This window comes from Daphnia magna, linkage group LG1 (assembly GCF_020631705.1).
Source record: "Daphnia magna isolate NIES linkage group LG1, ASM2063170v1.1, whole genome shotgun sequence".
Taxonomy (NCBI): Eukaryota; Metazoa; Arthropoda; class Branchiopoda; order Diplostraca; family Daphniidae; genus Daphnia; species Daphnia magna.
In genome coordinates this window covers 5648747-5669749 of record NC_059182.1, presented here as the reverse complement: position 1 = coordinate 5669749, position 21003 = coordinate 5648747, and the positions used below count along the sequence as shown (strand labels likewise).

The 21003-nt window shown below is 40.2% G+C and overlaps 4 protein-coding genes and 2 long non-coding RNA genes across 11 annotated transcripts; 3 read left to right on the top strand and 3 right to left on the bottom strand.

The window, feature by feature from the left end:
* The first annotated feature begins 127 nt into the window (after nt 1-127).
* On the top strand, nt 128-2058 carry LOC116924337. Of its 3 annotated transcripts, none has more exons than XM_045176282.1 (5): nt 128-333; nt 840-998; nt 1053-1199; nt 1265-1500; nt 1578-2058. In XM_045176282.1, the coding sequence occupies exons 2-5, from the start codon at nt 897-899 to the stop codon at nt 1987-1989; spliced, it is 897 nt and encodes a 298-aa protein (XP_045032217.1). In that variant the 5' UTR covers nt 128-333; nt 840-896; the 3' UTR covers nt 1990-2058. The 3 variants fall into 3 exon arrangements, with proteins under 3 accessions (XP_045032217.1, XP_045032216.1, XP_032786764.1); XM_045176281.1 differs by having other exon boundaries at nt 660-998; XM_032930873.2 differs by having other exon boundaries at nt 129-333; nt 660-983.
* A 664-nt stretch (nt 2059-2722) lies between these two features.
* On the bottom strand, nt 2723-4389 carry LOC116924503 (ras-like GTP-binding protein RhoL). Of its 4 annotated transcripts, none has more exons than XM_032931035.2 (5): nt 3654-4389; nt 3418-3532; nt 3230-3347; nt 3122-3177; nt 2723-3051 (listed from the first exon to the last, which is right to left on the bottom strand). In XM_032931035.2, the coding sequence occupies exons 1-5, from the start codon at nt 3773-3775 to the stop codon at nt 2809-2811; spliced, it is 654 nt and encodes a 217-aa protein (XP_032786926.2). In that variant the 5' UTR covers nt 3776-4389; the 3' UTR covers nt 2723-2808. The 4 variants fall into 4 exon arrangements, with proteins under 4 accessions (XP_032786926.2, XP_032786932.2, XP_032786938.2 ...); XM_032931041.2 differs by having other exon boundaries at nt 3122-3168; nt 3654-4384; XM_032931047.2 differs by having other exon boundaries at nt 2723-3059; nt 3654-4383.
* Nucleotides 4390-4874: 485 nt separating this feature from the next.
* On the top strand, nt 4875-11557 carry LOC116923878 (multidrug resistance-associated protein 5). The gene is given in 29 exon segments (XM_032930444.2): nt 4875-5367; nt 5422-5583; nt 5658-5816; nt 5882-6029; nt 6094-6236; nt 6302-6392; nt 6461-6656; nt 6725-6850; nt 6928-7076; nt 7143-7253; nt 7332-7468; nt 7557-7653; nt 7714-7910; nt 8017-8166; nt 8226-8352; nt 8410-8594; nt 8660-8928; nt 8997-9043; nt 9108-9254; nt 9320-9449; nt 9519-9646; nt 9648-9802; nt 9868-9959; nt 10027-10211; nt 10270-10435; nt 10506-10689; nt 10754-10946; nt 11018-11182; nt 11249-11557. Coding segments are annotated over 29 exon segments (4233 nt in total). The 5' UTR covers nt 4875-5281; the 3' UTR covers nt 11357-11557.
* A 656-nt stretch (nt 11558-12213) lies between these two features.
* On the top strand, nt 12214-19060 carry LOC116923922 (multidrug resistance-associated protein 5). Its single transcript, XM_032930470.2, has 25 exons — nt 12214-12372; nt 12443-12590; nt 12659-12892; nt 12962-13055; nt 13131-13358; nt 13433-13581; nt 13650-13760; nt 13830-13969; nt 14036-14153; nt 14227-14423; nt 14494-14643; nt 14701-14827; nt 14887-15077; nt 15154-15553; nt 15631-15777; nt 15840-15969; nt 16031-16313; nt 16379-16470; nt 16536-16720; nt 16795-16960; nt 17018-17201; nt 17279-17471; nt 17546-18479; nt 18581-18675; nt 18765-19060. The coding sequence occupies exons 1-23, from the start codon at nt 12227-12229 to the stop codon at nt 17810-17812; spliced, it is 4080 nt and encodes a 1359-aa protein (XP_032786361.2). The 5' UTR covers nt 12214-12226; the 3' UTR covers nt 17813-18479; nt 18581-18675; nt 18765-19060.
* Nucleotides 13229-14329, bottom strand: LOC116924812. The gene is made up of 3 exons (XR_004395181.2): nt 14219-14329; nt 13777-14148; nt 13229-13715 (listed from the first exon to the last, which is right to left on the bottom strand). It is a non-coding gene; the product is annotated as an uncharacterized LOC116924812 (long non-coding RNA).
* LOC123474352 lies at nt 18320-18867 on the bottom strand. The gene is made up of 3 exons (XR_006649024.1): nt 18744-18867; nt 18600-18673; nt 18320-18548 (listed from the first exon to the last, which is right to left on the bottom strand). It is a non-coding gene; the product is annotated as an uncharacterized LOC123474352 (long non-coding RNA).
* Nucleotides 19061-21003: the final 1943 nt, after the last annotated feature.

Sequence of the window (21003 nt, the reverse complement as noted above, 5' to 3'; positions counted from 1 at the left end):
AAGGTGGCACGCACCGATGCGCGGCAATTTCAAAACTTCGATTTTTTCGAAACCGCAACTCGTTCGGTTTCTTATTAGATGCCATAGCACGGCCCCTCAAGGGTATTTAAATGTTAGTCTACTCGCCTTCATAACTTGTTTCGCTATTGCTTGCGTATAGTGTGCCGGAAGACAATAGTCTCGGCCAGTGATTTGCCCTCATTTTTCGTATACGGTGGCAACAAAGAAACAGCAATAGCTTAGACACTGTAACAACAGAGTGAAAATCTGAACGTTCCAGGAAACTCACGGGAGACTTTCTTTTCGGTTGACAGAGTAAATTACGTCCAGCAGGTATGTATTGTTGTCTTTAATCTATATAGTCAATTCGTTTTATGTAAGCTATACTCAGACTTGCCGATGGGAATTTTAAACAATACTTGGTTCTTGGTTGTACTTAAAATTTAATAAATATAACTCTTCTTTCATGCTTTTGCCGTCAATTAGCTCATATTTACTTTTTACCAAAAACATATAATGTCAAGAAATTTATTCGTATTAATTAAAGAATTCGACTGTGCTTAAAAGTTGGGAAAAAGGTGTACACGCATAGTATCATCATATGGAATTCTTTATATCAAATACAAAATTCATCAAACAGTGTGAATTTTCAACACTAGGTGTCGTTCAAAGGTTCTAGGATCGGGCAAAATGATCGGCAAAAATTTGATCGGCGATCCGATCTTCACAGACTGATCGGATCGCCCATCAAGATAATAAAATTGATGGGAACTGCAAGTCTGGCTATACTATACTCAGAGCCGTTGCGTCAGCCTAGATTAAAAGGATTTCGAAAACAGTTCTCGTTCCCATAGAATTAGACTGAAGGCTAGAAAACGATTGTTAGTTTCAATACCATGCCGGAGTCTGTAACATTGGCTTCGCGGTCAGATCTGTTATGTCTTCTCCCTTTTCTGGATTCCCAACTTTCTGAACGCTGCGAGGTATTTGATAACAAGGTAATTTTTTTAATTAGACCTACAATGAACGTTTCAATTCTTGATTCTGCACAGATTCAACTGGTTGTTTTTGGTGCACTACGCGCATCAACTTCCGCCTATCTGGTGTACATCCTACGTGAAACTCCTACTGACGGATCGTATACTGCGATTGCAGCCATAAAGCGGGAAAATATGAAAAACGAAACTCAAGAGAATCAGGTGCGTCTGGCAAACTGATTAAACAATCAACACAATTTGCTTCATGTTTTACGTTCTCATGCAAGACAATTTGGATCGTCTCTGGATGGAGCATTAATGAAAGTGCCTTATTACGTCTTTACTCAGCTATTGATGTGATTAACTGGGACAAGGATGCCGTTTTTGCATTCAACAAATGCTACAACCCTCACGAGGACATTCTCAAGTTCTTCCGAGATCGTAATCGACTAGAGGGGCATCGTTTATACTCGGCTGGTCGCTACGTTTTCGACATTGAAAAGGCTTTGAAATTGCAGATAAGGTTCAGAGCGAATGTTTTGAAATTTTTGACATTTTTTCCCGTTCCTGTATGGTCTGTCTCTTTTTGCAATATTTCAGCTTACCAGACGAGGTTTACGTGAAAAGTTTAGAACGTCATCACGCCCAGTTGATTTACGACCATTGGACAGTCTTTAAAGACACTACGACTGTGGAAGATGTTGCCGACGAAATTGACCACCTGCCTTCAGCTGGAGTTTTCTTAAAAAATAACGATCAACTCGTTTCATGGATGACGGGCCATGCAGCTAATGGCATGAGTCGTCTTTTTACCATGGACGGTCATCGTCGTAAAGGATATGCTAAACTAGCAACGCAATACATGTCAAAGAGAATGGCTCAGGCTGGATATCTGCCATTCATCAACATCGTCGTTGGCAATACGGCATCCACAGAGTTTTTCTTAGGTTTAGGTTTTCAATTTGTCTATCCTATGCACGCAATATTAACTAAACCTCCTGGACGGTATTAGATACAGACCGATACATTTTTTTCTTTATAAAATGTCGTGTCTTTTAAAATACATTTACTAAGGTGCGAATTTTCTTCAAATAAATACATCCTTAATAATGTAATTAAAGGAAAATTTAATAATATAAATAATTTTTTTCTATTTATTTGATCTTTTTTTCACCAAAAAGATGAGTTTAAAAAGTTGGTCTTCAATTTTCGGACTTATTTTGCTTTTGCTTAAATATAAAATACAGCAAACTATGCATGACTTCGATAAAAAATTTAAAAAAGGACAACAAAGTTGCCGCGCTAGTACGCTCTAGCGCTAGCCTGATTCGGTACAATAATTTAAAATATTTCAAAAACGGATGATTTGATGGGGAAACAAATCACTTTTTCAGAATCAGCATTCAATTCTGAATATCACGTGTGGTTTTGAGCGAATTCCAAGAGATTTCATTTTTTGCCGATTTTGACAAAAATGAGAAGGGTATAGCCTTCCCACTTTTTCATTTTTGACTAAAATTTAGATTTGGCCAAAAATACATGGTTTCGATTCAAAATTTAACAGAAATCACGAAAATCAATTTCGTTTTCACGTGAGACTTTTAGTTTTTGAGTTATTTGAATTCAAAGTTGTTGCGCCACAACCACTTTGATTCCGTTTTGTTAAAAAATCTACATAATTAACGCGAAAACCGGGGGTAATAAAATTATTGAAATAAATTATAAATCAGATGAATAAAAAAGAATTCGTTTATCTTAGTTAATGTATTACGTTTTATTGAGATCGAAAGAAAAAATATTCGGGTTTTGGGAAGTCAAAATCTTTTCAATTTTACAACTTCAGCAATCCCAAAATCATGTACATTCGGGAATCGTGGGTATTGCGTAATCCCAGTATCAAATGATTTACAAGGGAACGCAGCCACATAATGGAAGTTTTAGGTTTTCTCTTCTTTTTGATTTGCACCGCACCGCTCGCACCGCCTCCCGGAAAACCTCTTGCATATTGTCGTCCGTCTTGGCCGAGCATTCGATGAAAGCACTGACCTTTTTGCTCATTTCTTTGCCTTCTGCACTAGATACCTTTCAATAAACAAAACTAATTTGTAGACAATAAAATACTGAGAGTTTGAAAAAATCCTTACGCAATCTGTACTGGTTGATCCACCTTTACGCATATCTATTTTCGTGCCTAGATAAACTGTTTGATATAACAGTGAAGCAATAATTTCATCGCTTTTGTATTAACGTACCAACAAGGACGATCGGTGTGTGAGGGGAGTGTAGTTTTAATTCGGGAATCCATTTTGATGGCACGCTTTCGAAAGATGTTCGATTGCTAACGGCGTAGCAAAGTAGGAACACGTCCGTCTTTAAAAAAAAAAAATCTTATTTCATTTAGTTGAATTTATGTAAAACGTAAATTGATTGCCTATAATACACTTGGATAGGAGAGAATGCGCAGTCCATCGTATTCCGTCTGGCCAGAAGTGTAGGATAGTGAAACGTGATAATAAACGCCATCCACTTGGATTGTTTTTGAGGAGTTATCGAATCTGAAGAGAATAATTTGCTCATTTAAGAACTTCGTGATTTATTGTGACATTTAAAATAAGTAAACCATGATGGATTGACGTTTGAAAATCAAGAGGAAAACTACATATTGTCTAAACTCACACAGTTGGAACGTATTCTAGCGGATAGTCTTTGGAATTCTCTTTAAAATTGGTGAAAATGCAGTTTTTACCGGTATTGGTATCTCCCACAATTACGACGCTTATCACACGATTACGATTCATTTCTAACGTTTGCGAAATAACCTCAGTCAAGACCAGCTCTAATGAAATCAAACATAATTGCTTCTTCGCGATTTTGCCTCAATGTGGCACAGGGCAAACACAGCACCCGTTTCAACGTGAAACGTTCTCAGATCACGTCAAACAAATTGTAAACAATTTTGGGCTGTTTGACAATTCCACGTAGCCTAAAACTAACAAGAAAATCCAATGTTAAGAGGTCACAAAGTATATGACTCTTAGAGAGTAACACACTTTTAAAACAAAGTCCCACACCAGAGCAATGCTTTTGGGCCACTGCATCATAGAATCAGTTCAACGAAACGTTGGGATACTGTGACAAGCAAATGAAGCAATAAATTTAATCTGCTGCGATACGGTTTCCCCTCCACACGCTGTTGATACGGAGAAATAAAGGCAAACTGAAGCAATATAGATTATAGTTTACAACAGACACGGAAGGACTGAAATTCACACGAAAACGAAGCCAATTCAAAAATAAATAATCTAAGAATAATATTGAAGCACACAGTTATAGAAAACTCGTCGATTTTGACAGAGTATACCGTTGCCATTATAACTTACGACAATTAAACAAATGTTCATCTTTCACGTCCATTTCAAGATATTCCATGAATACACCAGTATACCGTACGTTGTCATGCAAAAACTTACCGTGAGGTCCATCGCTTGCGTTCGTCACATCTTCCAAAAGGAAATAAATAGAAACCACTTCTTATTCCAGAGCCAACCAGCTTCTGTTCAGTATCAAAGTTCTCCTACGCACTAAGAGAATCTCACTGAGCAATTGTGTCACCAACAAACCGTAATATTAATTATTCACTATACACTAATTATCTGTCTGATCTAAGAATCGATCGATGGCCATTGATTCACGCGTTGCACACGGCAACAGCTTCTTGTTTGAACGACACAGGAAATATAAGAAAAGGGAAAAAAAAAAACTTGCGAGATGCCAGTCGGGTCATCGTCCGTTCGGGATCGGGTGCAAAGGTCCCGTGCTCGTTGTTTGTGTTGACATCAGCATCTTAACGATGGAATTGAAAGATCTTTTTAGTTGATTCTCGGCCAACTTCCTGCTACGCTGGTATAGGAAGGGGCTCTTTCTTTTCTTTGAAAATTCCTTTAATAACGATGACATGTTGGTAGCACATAGAGCTCATATTGTTTCAGTCTGACGTTGGTGCTTGTGCGTCTCAGTGCTTGGAAAAAACTCGTGACAGCTTGAAATACAGATGCCATGACGTCATCGTAAACAGTGGGGCGAGTCGCGTCCACTGTGCAACTCTCAATTGGTCCTGATAACCGAAAACTTATCGAATATTCAGAGATTACTGTGAGTTCATACCTAATTTCTTATCTGAGTACTGTGGCCGTTCGTTAGACCATGCCGTTCATGTCTTGCTAGTTAATCACATCAGTCGCAGAGTCTGGCTCTTTGTGCCGTTGGAGACTATTTCCATTCCAACGGGGGCGGTTGATTTCAAAATGATTTTCACCGATTCGTTAGACTCGGACGAGTCGCTTTACGATATCAGCCTAACCTGCGATGTCGCTGACAATTTGGAAGAAGGGTAATTTACATTTTAGCGTCGTTTTAATTGATGTGCCAACAATTTTGTACGCAGCCACAGAGGCCTGGATCGCGGTACGTTGCATCAGACTCTGCCCGAGTCACTTTGGGGCAGACATGAACGTCGATCACCAGCTTCGCAGTACAAACCTTCAAGGGACTTCCAGAGATACAAACCATCTTTAAAGAATCTGATGCCTGTTAGAAAGAATAACATGTAAAAATGCATACCTCATTTTCTTTAATGTTTACATTGAAAAATGGTATTACGTTATTGAACTTTATTCCCAGAAATAAGGAACAGATGCCGCTAGACAAAGTTGGATTCTTCTCCTACATAACATTTAGCTGGGTCGGTCGTTACATGAAACAAGCTTACAGATATGGATTGCAACCGGAAGATGTTCCTTTATGTTCGACTAAGGACGGATGCGATCACTGCGCCCAAAGGTATATTTTAACTCAGCAGATCATATGACCACAACTTACGAAATGGATTGATCTTTATAACACAGGATTGAATTCATGTGGAATGAAGAAGTCTTGCGCGAAGGCATTAAAGGCGCTTCTTTGCAGCGAGTTGCTTGGAGGTTTACACGGACCCGAGTGTTAACGGGCATCTTTTTGTATTTTCTATCGCTAGTCTTCGGATTCTTGGGACCTGTGATTAAAACAGTCATTTGCTTTTAGGATTTATCTTAATAATGAAAATTCATGTTGTGCCCAGGTGTATCTGATGGCCCAACTTTTACGATTCTCTCAAGACCAAGAAGCGCCCTGGTGGCACGGCGCATTGTGGGCTTCCGGAATAGCCATTTCCGAAATGATACGAGTCCTACTTTTTGGTGCGTCGTGGGGCATATCTTACAGGTATACATTTTAAAAAGTGTTGTTTGCTTAGATCTATTACACAATTCTTCCCCGGGGTTTTCTAGAACGGGCATCCGGCTGAAATCAGCCGTCACGACGATGCTCTTTAAAAAAGTGATGCGTCTTTCCAGTCTTGGAGATACATCAATCGGCGAGGTAATGACAACATTCATCCATTATCGATGCCAACAATTTAATTTTGATTTTTCAAATTAAATCGCTAGGTGATTAATTTATTCGCCAATGACAGCCAACGAATTTACGATGTGTGTAGCCTTGGTCCTTTATTATTTGGCGGTCCTTTCGTCGCCGTTATCGCAACGCTTTACGTTGTTTACCTGTTAGGCCCTCATGCCATTATTGGAATGCTGGTGTTTCTTCTCTACTATCCAGTTCAGTACGGTGTTTCCTTCCTAACTGGTATACAACACTTTGAAAACGTTAAATCGTGAATTTCGCCCAGTGTGTTTGTTGGTTTCATGTTTCAGGATATTGCCGTCGCAAGACAATCATCGTTACCGATCAGCGAGTTACGTTGATGAAAGAACTGCTGACCTGCGTCAAGTTAATTAAGATGTACGCGTGGGAAAAACCCTTTTCCAAAACAATTACAGGTAAAATGGCTTGGAATATTGCAATAGAGTTGACCCCAATTAACAGATATTTTTTGATGGGATTGTTGGTGATTCAGATATACGTAAAAGGGAACGCTTCCTGCTGGAAATGACGGCCTACGTTCAGTCAGTCAGCGTTGCTCTCACGCCGGTTGTTCCCATTCTGGCCGCTATCGTGACTTTCCTCGTTCACACTTCTTTGGGATATGATCTGTCACCTGCTGAGGTATTGAGAGTTTAAAAGTACAGATTGCCAATGTCACTAATAACTCTTCCTTTATTCTCTTTTAAGGCATTCGCAGTTATTGCAGTTATGATTGCTCGCGTGCGGCCCTCACTGAACGGAGCTCGTGAAGCTTTAAAAACCTGGGATGAAGCCAGCGTTGTGTGGCCTCGCATCGAGGTTTGATTTGTTTATTCTCTTTTGCCGCCATGGGGACGTTATTTTTTTTTTTTAACGTTCCCATTCTGTTTTGTACAGAAAGTTCTTGGACTGGAAGAAATGAAATCGAGTGTTCAAAAGCCATTGGATCGTAGCGTAGCCGTTGCAGTTTCAGAAGCGACCTTCGCCTGGCATTATGCACCACCGCCTAAAGATAAAAAGCAAAAACGGAAACGGTAAATTATTCCGGGAATTGTCTTGAATTTCAACAGTTTTTTATGCGATCTAATTATCTGATTTTTTTTTATATATCTGACAATATAGCAAAGACAGGAATGTCAAAAATGAATCGAATATCCAGGAACTTCCGCTTTTGTTTCAATTGTCGTATCTTACCAATATCGATCTAATCATTCCCAAAGTATTTAACGTTCACTGAATTCCATTTCAATCGACAGCAAAATTTTTTTTTTTTTTAAAGGGCCATTTGGTCGCTGTTTGCGGGGCGGTAGGAGCGGGCAAGTCTTCCTTGCTCTCCGCCATTCTCGGCCATATGAAAATCGAAAAGGGAAGAGTATCCATCGATGGATCGTTCGCCTATGTCTCGCAACAGGCGTGGATCATGAACAGCAGTCTGCGGGATAACATTCTCTTTGGAGAAGCATTTGATCCAAAAAGGTAACGACTATACGTTATAGTTGTGGAGTTCATAACCATTTTTCAATAAATAATTTGAATAATCTAATCGTTTTTTTTTGTTGTTATATTTTAAAATGTAACTAAGATATTATGACGTCATCTCAGCGTGTGCCCTAAGTCAAGATTTGGACGCTTTACCCGCTGGAGATGAAACAGAAATTGGGGAAAGAGGGATCAATCTTTCCGGTGGACAAAGACAACGAGTCGCCATGGCTAGAGCACTTTACGCCGACAGGTAAATAATTTTTAAATCAAAACATACAGTTAAAATTAAATTTTAAACAAACTCAACAGGGATATTTACCTCCTTGATGACCCGTTGAGCGCAGTCGACGGACACGTTGGCCAGCACATATTCGAACAATGCATCCGCGGAGCGCTGAAAGCAAAAACGATTGTGTTTGTGACTCATCAGCTTCAAGTGAGTTTCCTTGTTTTCAGTTGATTCAAAAGAAATTTCTGTGCTGATTCGTCGTAGTATTTGAGTCAATGTGACGAGGTTGTCTTTATGGACGAAGGCAAAGTCTTAGATCAGGGAAGCCACGTTGATTTGATGAATCGTAACGGCCGCTACACGACGCTCATTCACACGTTTTTAAGTCAAAAGGGCGATGATAATGTCGAAGACGAAGAAGAAGAAGATCCCCATTTAGTGAACAGAAGGTAAGTTAAAAGGCAAAATGTATTTTGATAATAAGATTGCTGAAAAATGGCTGTTTCTATCAAAGAATTAAACCTTCGTCTCCGATACAATCAAGCCCATCAACGTCGATTGCCACTTCGTTGGCAATTGAATCCAGTGCGTCTAAAAAAACAGCGAATTTAGCCTTTCAACAGCAAATTCCTGTCGCCATGAACGGTCGTCTAACTGAAGCCGAGAAAATGGAAAAAGGTTCCATACCTTGGAGCACTTACCACATCTACATTAAATCAGCTGGTGGATATATTCTTTCACTTCTCGTCCTATTAACTTTCATCCTCAACATCTTCAGTACCGGTAGGTTCATCCTTTTTCCTTAAACGTCGCAGAATGCGAATGGCAATTCTTTCTTTTTCTTTTTCAAGCTCTTAGTTCATGGTGGCTTGCACATTGGTTCAACGTCGGATCAGCGGTAAAGTACACACGTACTATATTCACTCAACTTTGACCAAAATATGTTTTTGATCTAATCGTAGAATACGACGAGGACCGTAGGCAATGAAACGGAATATTACATGAGCGTTACCGCTCATCCGGATGTTCAGTTCTATCAAATCATTTACGGTGTTTTTATCTTGGTTATCTTGCTCACCAGTCTGTTGCGGAGCTTCTCTTTTATGAAGGTAAAACAATTAATGACTATGATTTTCAGGTATTCAATTTTAATGTAATCCTCTGTTCGTATCAGACGAGTCTTAGGGCATCCAGCGCTCTTCACGACAAGCTCTTCGTCAAAATCTTTGCCTGTCCGATGCGTTTTTTCGATTCGACGCCAGTCGGACGCATCATCAACATTTTTTCACGCGATCTAGACGAAAGTAATATTCATAATATTATTACAATGTATACTGATACCATTCAATTCATGTTTTATTTTTTCTCTATAGCCGACAGCCGCATTCCGTCGTCCACCGATACGCTCATTCAATATGTTTTGGTCATCATCATGTCCATCTTTTTCGTCGTGTTGGCCGTTCCTTGGTTCTTAGTCGCTCTGGTCGTTTTGTCTTTCATTCTTCGCCCTGTACAGCCGCGTATTCCGTCGCGGATTGCGTGATCTGACGCGACTGGAACACGTTTCACGCTCTCCTATCTATAGCCATGTGGATGCCAGCATTAACGGCTTGAGCACCGTTCACGCGTTCGGAAAACAACGCCAATTCATTTCCAAGTGAGTTGCATGTCATTATGTGCAAACCTGTTTTATTTAAACATTCTTCTCGCTTTAATTTACAGGTATATGATTTTACAAGACGAGAATTCGTCAGCTTATTTTCTATTGAATTGCAGTCATCGCTGGCTATCTGTTCGCCTCGATTTTGTTACAGGTACCCATCAAGTTTCTATTCATACAATTCAATAAGGCCATGGTGATGTTTAATTCATTTGGACTAGTGTGTGGAATGGCGGTAACTGCTGGATTAATCGTTGCTTTACGTGGAACGATTCCCGTAGCGTCAGCGGGTTTAGCTTTAGCGTATGCCAATCAACTATCGGGAATTATGCAGTACATCGTTCGTTTGGCTTGTGAAACCGAATCACGCTTCACTTCTGTCCAGCGAATGCACACTTATCTTATGGTAAGTTTCTGTGCTTCAGCTCGCGAATTTTGTACATTAAACATTTCTGTATGACAAGACGTTGGAAAGCGAAGACCCCGCAATTGTTAAAGATCGACGGCCACCACAAGATTGGCCCACGAAAGGCTCTATTCAATTTTCAAATGTGAAAATGCGTTACCGACATCATTTGCCATTGGTCTTGGACGGCGTTTCATTCGATATTGAACCCCAAGCAAAAATCGGTACTTTCTTAAAAAATAGACACGTAATGCCTAGATGTTATTGATATTAATGGATTCTTGAATGTTTAAGGTATTGTCGGGAGGACGGGTTCGGGGAAATCGTCATTGGGTGTCTCATTATTCAGATTAGTAGAACTGACATCGGGTGTTATCAAAATCGATGGCATTAACATTTCAGAAATCGGACTGGAAGATTTGCGCTCAAAGTTGTCCATCATCCCTCAAGACCCAGTGCTTTTCATCGGTACCGTAAGGTGAGTTCGTAAATTTTGATTTCAACATTGGTCTATACTCCGATCAATTCTGGAAATTATTTAGGTACAACTTAGATCCGTTTCAAAAGTATACTGACGAGGCCATCTGGGAGGCGATCGAGCGTACCAATATGAAAGATAAAATTAAAGCACTGCCCGACAAACTGGACAGTCCAGTCATCGAGAACGGTGAAAATTTCTCTGTGGGTGAGAGGCAGCTGCTTTGCATGGCCCGAGCTCTGTTGCGTCACAGTAAGGTGCGTATGTGGTTCTGCCCACTTTCAACTCCTAAAGAATAATTTAAAAAAATAACGTTTGTAATGAGTAGATTCTCTTGTTGGATGAGGCCACGGCGGCCATCGATACGCAGACGGATGCGCTAGTGCAGAGGACGTTGCGAGAAGCTTTCAAAGATTGTACGATTCTGACGATCGCCCATCGTCTTAACACAGTCATCCAGTGTGACAAAATTCTTGTGCTTCATGATGGAAAAGTATGTCTTAATAACATACACGTTGTGTAGGTAAGTCTTATTTAATTCACAATTATTGGTTCACAGGTGATGGAGTATGACAAACCGTCGGTACTGATGGCCAAAAGCGATTCTATTTTTGCTGGAATGATGTCCGTTGCCGAGGTCTCCGATGATTGCCTCTTAGAGCTTTAATTGAAAGAATCGTTATTGTCTAGTGTGCGTCTCACTATAGAAGATGATTGCATTGCCAATATTAACCGTACTATTCACAGTTTATGATGACGTTTTGAGTTACAACTACAAGCTAAGCTAAACGGAGAACCCTATTCCCCTTATTTTTTTTTTAAATATTTTATGCTGTATAAAATTGATTAAAATGATGAACAAACTTAATTCGCACTCCACTAATTTTGCGTTGTCACAATTTCGACGCCTACCAAGAAAGATTGATTAACGGATCGGAAGGAACCTGACTCATTATGAAGCCTCGATTGACTGTCGTCAGATGAGTGATTCCCTTACTTCAAAAACAAGGAAGACGTTCATTCGTCGTATGTTAGAACGAACGTATAGTCGACGAAGAATACTGCTTCCTCTGGCATTTGTCTGTGCAATAAATGGAAGAGTGTTATCTTAAAATCTTTTTCAAATTCTGCGTTAGATATAGTATCTATTTGTGATGGCTAACCGTGAACCTGGACGTGAAATACACGACGCTGTCGATGAAGGGTGACTAAAAATATCAATAACACTGTATGCGCAATATAAACTGTGACAACTAAAACGTCTTTGAATACGATTTCCGCTTGGTTCGGTAAGATATGTCGATGTGGATCTGGGCGATTTATCCGACACTTTCTCCGGTCGGCAGCCAGAGAAAACTGGAAGCCCCGGTTCATCTTCTGTGTATGGATCAACCAACGAAGGTGTACGAAATGCATCCATCAGAAATTTAATTCCAATAAGAAAAAATGACGAAAGGTATATAGTTGAATAATTAGGTGTTATGCAAATTCAAAATTTTCTTGTTAAAAAAAAAAACATTTCAGGATCAGGGAAACGATGCCCTTGGATCGTGCGAGTTTATTCTCATTCGTTACGTACAGCTGGCTGACCAAGTACATGAAAATAGCGTATAATCGTGGACTCGGTAGTGAAGACATTCCCCTCTGTTCTCCCAAAGATAGTTGCGATCACGCAGCGCAAAGGTGATTCGTTCTTTATCTTATTTTTTAAAATGCTAATTAAAGAACACAACCTGTGGCTTAAATATCGCAGACTGGAACGATTGTGGAGTGAGGAAGTGAAACGTCGTGGTCTCGAAGATGCCTCTTTACAACGGGTCATTTGGAAATTCACTCGTTCACGAGTTCTGGTGAACATCGCTTTATATCTAACGTCCATCGTGTTCGGTTTCATCGGACCGGTATGTAATGAAATTGATTGATTTTTCCGTCCCTTCATTGAAGGAATTCATTGTTTTATTTGTTATAGATCTTCTTTATGAGCCGGTTAATACAGTTCTGTCAGGACCACGACAAGGTTTGGTGGCACGGTGCACTATGGGCAGCCGGAATGGCTGGCTCTGAACTCACGCGTGTTTTGCTCTTTGGCGTGTCGTGGGGAATTGCTTACAGAACGGGAACGCGGCTCCGATCGGCCGTCATGACGATGCTCTACAAAAAAGTTATACGCCTCTCTACTTTGGGCGATAAGTCCATTGGTGAAGTAAATCGTTTTGCAGCTATGTCACATAAAAGACTTGCTTTATCATTTTCATGTTCGTCTCATTTCTAGATGATCAATTTATTTGCCAATGATGGTCAAAGGATTTATGAAGTGGCCAGCTTTGGACCTTTCATTATCGGTGATCCCTTCGTCGCCACAATGGGTGCCCTTAAATTTCTACAGCATTCATAATATCAGCTCTTAATTCGTATTTGAATTGTATTTGAAAATTAAAAAGGTACCGGCTACACGATTTGGCTGTTGGGTCCGCATGCGGCTCTGGGCATGCTTGTCTTTGTCCTCTTCTATCCAGTCCAATATTTAGTTTCCACATTGACCGGATACTTCCGTCGTCGAACGTTAAGCGCCACAGATCAGAGGGTTCAACTTATGAACGAGCTGTTAATCTGCATCAAACTGATCAAGATGTACGCCTGGGAAAAGCCGTTCTCCAAAAGCATTAAAAGTGAAAATTATTTCGAAAATCTCATTGTCTTTTGTACATTCTTGCTAATCGATGTCTTTTTATGTAATTCAAAGAAATCAGAGAAAAGGAAAAACGTTTTCTTGAATCCACGGCCTACGTTCAATCTGCTAGTGTCGCACTCACGCCCGTCGTGCCCATCATCGCAGTCATCGTGACTTTCCTGGCCCACATTGGATTTGGATACGACCTTTCACCTGCCGAAGTATATACCATTTATCCTTCTTTTTTAACAAACCAGAGGTCACTTTAAACGCTTATTCATGTCATTAGGGCTTCGCTGTGGTTGCTGTCATGATCTCAAGAGTTCGACCTTCGTTGAACGGTGCCCGTGAAGCTCTGAAAACATGGGACGAAGCCAGGGTTATCTGGCCTCGTATCAAGGTGTTTTTATTTTTACCTGTAATTTTCCTGCATCGTGAATACTCATTTAGAACGGCAAATGTTTTGCAGAGTGTTCTATCCATGGAGGAAAGCAAGCCTTTCTCGGAGAAGCCAATTGATCGGAGCATTGCGTTATCAATTTACAATGGATCGTTCGTCTGGCGAGAAAGTGCCCTAACTACGACCAGGGCTAAACGCAACCGAAATTTGTAATCCAGTTGTTTGTTCTCCTTTAAATTTAAAGCTCTTGTTTCATTCGTTTTTTTGCGGTTAAGATGGAGTCGCATCTGCTGCTGTTGCGGGCAAGGTGACATAGAGAAGGAAGTGCTCACATCATTGGTCCAGCCAAAATCGATCCCTGTGCTCATCAGCATCAACCTCGTCGTACCTAAGGTATTCCATTGATCGAGCGTTCTTTGTTATTATTCGCAGTTGAATCATTTTGATGATTGTATGACCTGTAAAGGGCCGTTTGGTTGCCGTTTGTGGAACAGTGGGATCCGGAAAATCTTCTCTCCTCTCGGCCATTCTCGGTCAAATGATTTTAGAACAAGGCCGGGTCACTATTGACGGATCTTTCGCTTACGTCTCACAACAAGCTTGGATCATGAATTGTACCCTAAAAGAAAACATTCTCTTTGGCGAACCCTTCGAAATGGAAAAGTTTGTAGCGTCTCGCTAATTTTCAATTGTACATATTAAAAATTGGGGAAAATGGACCTTCTTTCAAAAGGTATAACCGCGTTCTGATGGTGTGTGCCCTGGATCAGGACATTGGTATTCTTCCAGCTGGCGATCAAACAGAAATCGGTGAAAGAGGCATCAATCTCTCGGGCGGCCAAAGGCAGAGGGTGTCCTTAGCCCGGGCCATTTACGCCAACAGGTTTGATTTTTGTAATCCCTTTAGAACAGTTTAAATGATTCCCATGATCTGTTTTAGGGATATCTATTTACTAGACGACCCTCTGAGTGCCGTGGACAGTCACGTCGGTAATCACATTTTCAATCACTGTATTCGCGGAGCTCTTAAGGAGAAGACGGTCGTGTTCGTGACCCATCAACTTCAGGTTGAATTGGATTTAATTTTTTGTTTTAACTTAAAATATAATTTAAAGTCAATCGATAGTACCTCAGCCAGTGCGATGAAGTTATCTTCATGGATCATGGAAGGATCTTGGATCAAGGTCGTCATGGTGACCTGTTGAATCAGAACGAACGATATGCAACGCTGGTAAATACGTTTTTGCATGAAGAAAGTGAAACTAACTTGGAAGAAGTAGTCAGCAGTTCAGAAGACGATCAGATCATATCACAAACGTGAGTTTAATTCAACATCTTATGACATCTCACGTAAGTGATTTTACCTATTGTAAACCGTTTGTATCCTGGGAAGTTCCGGTCGAGCTTCTCCTGAAAGCGCAACCTTTAAGAGGAAACAGTTTGGAAAGAGATCGAGTTTATCGACATCAACCGAATTAGTGTTGAGTAAACATTCAGTTACCGACGATGAGTTGTATTCAAATGTGGACACTGGCGGCCGTCTGATCGAAGAGGAGAAAATGGAAGTTGGCTCTATCCCTTGTAAAACGTACAAAGCCTACATCAAATCAGCTGGAGGATACATTCTTGCTGCTTTCGTTCTTTCCATGTTCACCGTCAACGTAGTCGGCAGTGGTACAATAACCCTTCGTTTTCACGAACGAATTCAATGTTGTCTAATTTACGTCTCGTTTCATGTTCCTTCAGCGATGAGTTCGTGGTGGCTGGCTCATTGGCTTAACACTGGCGTTGTGGTAAGCATTTGTTCCTTTAATGATAATTGTATTTTTCATCGTTTTAAACAGGAATTTTCACAAATTGATATTCATAGAATGCCACGAGGACAGTTGGCAATGAAACTGAATATTACCCGAGTGTACGAGGCCATCCGGATCTTCATTACTACGAACTAGTTTACGGCATGTTTATCCTAGTCATTGTGTTCTCCAGTTTGATCCGTAGTTTCTTCTTTATCAAAGTATGTATATTATTATACAACCATTTGAAATCATTTCCGGCTTACCTGTGTTTACTTGAAAGGCTTCGTTGCGTGCATCCAATTTACTGCACAATCGACTACTCGTCAAAGTGTTTAACAGTCCCATGTCTTTCTTCGATTCGACGCCAGTTGGCCGCATCCTCAACATTTTTTCACGGGATCTCGACGAGAGTAAGTAAACACGATATTCGTTTTTGACCAGGTGAATGATTAATCCCTTTTCTAATGGCAGCTGATTGCCGCTTACCTTCGTGCATCGAGGCTCTCGTTCAGAACATGCTGGTTGTGTCGATGTCTATCACGTTCATCGCCATGGTCGTCCCTTGGTTTCTCATTGCTCTTCTCCTCCTGGCTGTTATCTTTATCTTGGTCAGTCGCACCTTTCGATGTGCCCTCCGCGATCTCAAACGGCTGGAGAACGTTTCACGGTCGCCAATTTACAGTCACGTCACGGCCAGCGTTAGTGGACTGAATACGATTCATGCATTTGGCAAGGAACGTGCCTTCGTCTCCAAGTAATTGGAATGTTTAAAAATTTTCGGTGTTTAGCCGTGTGATCTAATCATTTGTTTTGCGTTAGATTTATGAATTTGTACGACGAAAACTCGTCCGTCTTTTTCTTGTTTACCTGCAGCATGCGCTGGCTTGCAGTCAGATTGGATTTCATCGCAGGTATCGAGGTCTGTTCGTTGTTTTGATTTTTTTATATTATTCAATTTCTCTTTTCGTTGATGCAGTTTGCATCATTGGCGTTACGGCTGGACTTGTTGTTGTTCTTCGTGGAATGATTCCACCGGCATTTGCCGGCCTGGCTTTAGCCTACGCTGGCCAGTTGACAGGCATTCTGCAGAATACCGTCCGTTGGGCCTCCGAAACGGAGTCTCGTTTCACATCCGTTCAACGAATGGAAACGTTACTAGACGTACATCAATTTTTGTCCTGTTCATATCATACGTTCAATGCCATTTTCATCATCTTGTTTGCATCGGATTCCAGACATTGGAAAGCGAAGGACCTGCGATTGTTAAAGAGCGTCGACCACCAAGTGATTGGCCCCAAAAGGGTTCCATCGTCTTCTCAAACGTCAACATGCGTTATCGGTCGAATCTACCGTTGGTCCTGAACGATGTTTCTTTTCACATCAAACCCAAAGAGAAAATAGGTATAGGGAGTTTACAATTATAGAAAACAAAAAATTATATTCATACTTTTAATCAAGGTATCGTCGGTAGAACGGGTTCGGGAAAATCGTCATTGGGTGTCGTATTATTCAGATTGGTGGATCTGACATCCGGTGTCATTGAAATCGATGGTATTGATATAGCAGAAATAGGACTAGAAGATTTGCGTTCGAAATTGTCTATTATTCCTCAGGATCCGGTGCTTTTTATCGGTACCATCCGGTATGCCCCATTGTTAGCCATTGTTAGTTATTCAAAAATATGCCAATTTTTATCCATTGTATACTTCTTCGCTATAGGTACAATCTAGACCCTTTTCAAAAGTATAGTGACGACGTTATTTGGGAGGCCGTTGAACGAACTTACATGAAAGATAAAATCAAAGCACTGCCCGACAAACTGGACAGCGCAGTCATCGAGAACGGTGAAAATTTCTCTGTTGGCGAGAGGCAGCTGCTTTGCATGGCCCGAGCTCTGTTGCGTCACAGTAAGGTGCGTACGTGGTTCTGTCAAAAACGCCCACTTTCAACTCTTAAAAGACTAAAAGTAACGTTTGTAATGAGTAGATTCTCTTATTGGATGAGGCCACGGCGGCCATTGATACTCAGACGGACGCGCTGGTACAGCAAACGTTGCGTGAAGCTTTTGAAGATTGTACCATCCTGACCATTGCTCATCGCCTCAACACAGTCATCCAATGCGATCGTGTTCTTGTCCTTCAAGGCGGAATGGTAGTGGAATTCGACAATCCTTTGGTTCTCTTGGCGAATGGCCGTTCGTCCTTTGCTGGAATGATGGCCGCAGCACAACGCAGAAATGCTTTTTTAATGTAGAATTTTTAGTATATTCTTTTTAATAAATCGTTTCACATATAGCTAAATCTTTAGTAAGACGTGAAAGTGGATTGTTGACGGAGTTATTGGATTCGGTATTAGAGCCAGACTTGTATCGTTTCACCTTTCACGACGTCATCACGCTATACCCGAAACAAACTGGACACATTTACAAATGTCCCGCACCAGGTCGTGTTGCTTTCCAAACGGCTAACTATCAGCCGAAAAGAAAGAAAATGTAAATATTAATCGCAAGCTAGATCTCTTTAGCGTTGATTTTGGTGATTTCCCGGAAAGTGGGAACGGTCTTGGTTAAAACTCGTAAGATGGCGTTTGAATGAAAGAAACATGACTAAAAGTAGACCTACAGCTAAGATACCATTTAATGTGAGCCAACATCAAGTGGATTGCACCTGATTTTTTTGTCACTGGGCCAATCACAATGAAACGGTGTTTTTGTGGTGAACGTTCTGTCCCGTTTCCCCCGTCCCATGTTAGGTCGCAGAATAGAAAGCTTTTTTGTATTTGATTTTGTACACACTATGCTAATCAGTGTTGTGTTAACAAATTCCCGACGTTCTAAAATATAACCGAATCGAAACCCGTTTATATTCTAAAACTCATATCCTGTTGGTGTCACACTCTCTATTCAGCACAGCTTATGAAGGTTACACGAGGGAATTCCTGGCAATCTTAAGATTCCAGTTTGAAGACATCAATCGGCTTTGGTCACTAACTTCGGAAACGATTATGATTTGTGTGTAATAGATGAAGTGATAAAAATTACCAACTAGCCCGTGATTTCTCCCGCAGTACGTCTACAGTCTTGACCATCCTCAATAGTGATGTCCCAACGAACAGCTGTGAGTTATTTCAGTCTTTATAGCTACGAAAAAGAATTCGAAAATGTGATGTCATTTTATTTAATTACCTCGTCGACATATTGCGTCAGAGAGAAGAGATTCTTAGAAAGCGCAAAAGCGATCTGCATAGTGAAGGACTGGACAGTCTCGTCTATGACTTGCTGAAAAATGAACGACGACGGCTCTTTACCATTTTTAACCGTTTCTACGCGACCGACTCGCATCCCGCCGCCGTCGGCTCCTCGTAAACATACGAGACCTTGAGCTAGCAACGGGAGAAACCTCGTGAGATCGCCTTCGTTTTCTTATTTTTGTCCCTGTTTTACAGTTGTGATTGCAGCAGATGATGTAAAGTAAAAAATAAATGGGGCTTTATTGGCGGCTAGCCAGTACTGTTTGTTCATTTACGGTTTTCGACTCGCTTGATGAAAGCGGCGTAGACAGTCACGCGGGACTGACCTAGTTAACATGAGATCTGTGCAGTCAAGTGATAATAGTGGAAATGAAAATCGAAAACGAAATGTTCAAGTGAATTTCTTTGGCTTCCCATTTTGTTTGTCTCTTGTTGAGTTTTAGCTTTTTAACGTGTACTGCGTGTTTCATTGCAACATTGTTTTCACAAGGTAACCTTGACTAAAGTGTTCTTTTACGGGCACCTGGCGATTTGCACAGTTTTTCTTTCGTGCACACAAAGAAAATTCTGGTTTTGGTATGACATGTATGTTTCTAAGTTTTCTCCCTCCGATTTGCAAATTATGCAAATATCCGGAGTTTATCGGATTATCAACCCAAAACAAGGAGGAAAAATAAGCTGTATAGTTCGAAATCGATAGCTCATTTTGATTCAAGGATCATGCACAAATGATCGATATTTTTGTTTTTTAAACATACAGTATATTTTAGCAATGTCTCTCGAACTCTTTAGGCTACTCAGACGATAAAAGCATTGCCTATAAAAAAGATGGAACGATTTAGTGAATGATATAATTTAATTATTATTATTAGCATAATGTAATAATTTTAAATTCAATTGGAGAATTTTTTTGCTGTAATAAAATAAGATAAATTAGAAACGCTAGCAAAATATGTTCCGCACCGATATAGAATCATAACAAAGTGCTGCATTTACGTGTAGACGTATATGGACTTTGCGAATGTATACATGGCCATAGATTAAGCTATCTATTGCTCTCTAGTACAATTCAATGGTAATGAGCGTGCAGGGTACGGAATGGCAGTCTAGAGAAAAGGGAAAGAAAACAAAAACCTGTCCGGTTAATTGGGGAAGAAAACCTGCTCACCTATAGTGAAATCCAAAGCGAGCTGACAGCTGCCAACAGGTTGAATACGGATTTCATGAGTATTTGGTCAAGGTCGTCATAGTCGTTAAACATATGCTCTGGTCTTTCACTCTCCCTTTTCCAATTTTTTTTTATTCTTTACGTATAGGCCTACATTTCTCTTCAGCGGAGATTAATGATATGGATGAGGTCTATTTATTATTGCTCCCCAATCCTGTCCTGTACGTCCATGACAATCCCCGATGTAATCGATCATTAAATAAAATACAGTGTGTGGGGTTGGACTTGAACCGTTGATGTCAATGGTCTCTTCGGAATTTATATCCTCACGAGTGGTGGGAATAATCCGTCCTTGAAAAAATAAAATAATAAATAAAAAGATGGTGATCAAATGCCACGGTCAGCCACTCACCTTTTTCATTAAAAACCAAAAGAATTTCGATTTCAAACTTTCACTGGATTGTCATTTTTCATTTTTGTCGTTTAATGATATGACAAATGCCGGCTATTTGTATAAAGCGTGTCAAATGAAGACAAATCACGAGAAGAGAAAACAAAATTTAAAAAAAAAAAGACAAATGATTCAACCTCTTTCACGTCTTCACAGTAAAAGAGTGCTTTAAATCCACGTTCGTTTCTTCTTTTTTTAAACATTTTGTGTAAGAAAAAATGAAAATGGTAATAACAAAAAAAAAGAGGCTTTCCATTTCCCTTCTAACAATACCTTATGAAACTGAATTCTTATTGTTGTTATAACCCATTCCATGACTAGATCGAAAAAATAAACAAAGAGTTGCTAAGCCAAATAATCAAACAAGTACGATAGGAAAGTAAAAGGACAACAGCCAATACCAGAGCATTATGCTCGATTTTGCATATAAATTTCAATTGTTTTGCTCTTTCATAGTAACCGATTTGTAACAGTATTGAAATGTTCAACAATACACAGTTCACTGCCACTGATTGTAACCGGTTGGAAAACTTATGCAAATTTTTTTTTTTTTGCACGATTGCCAAAATCCAACTT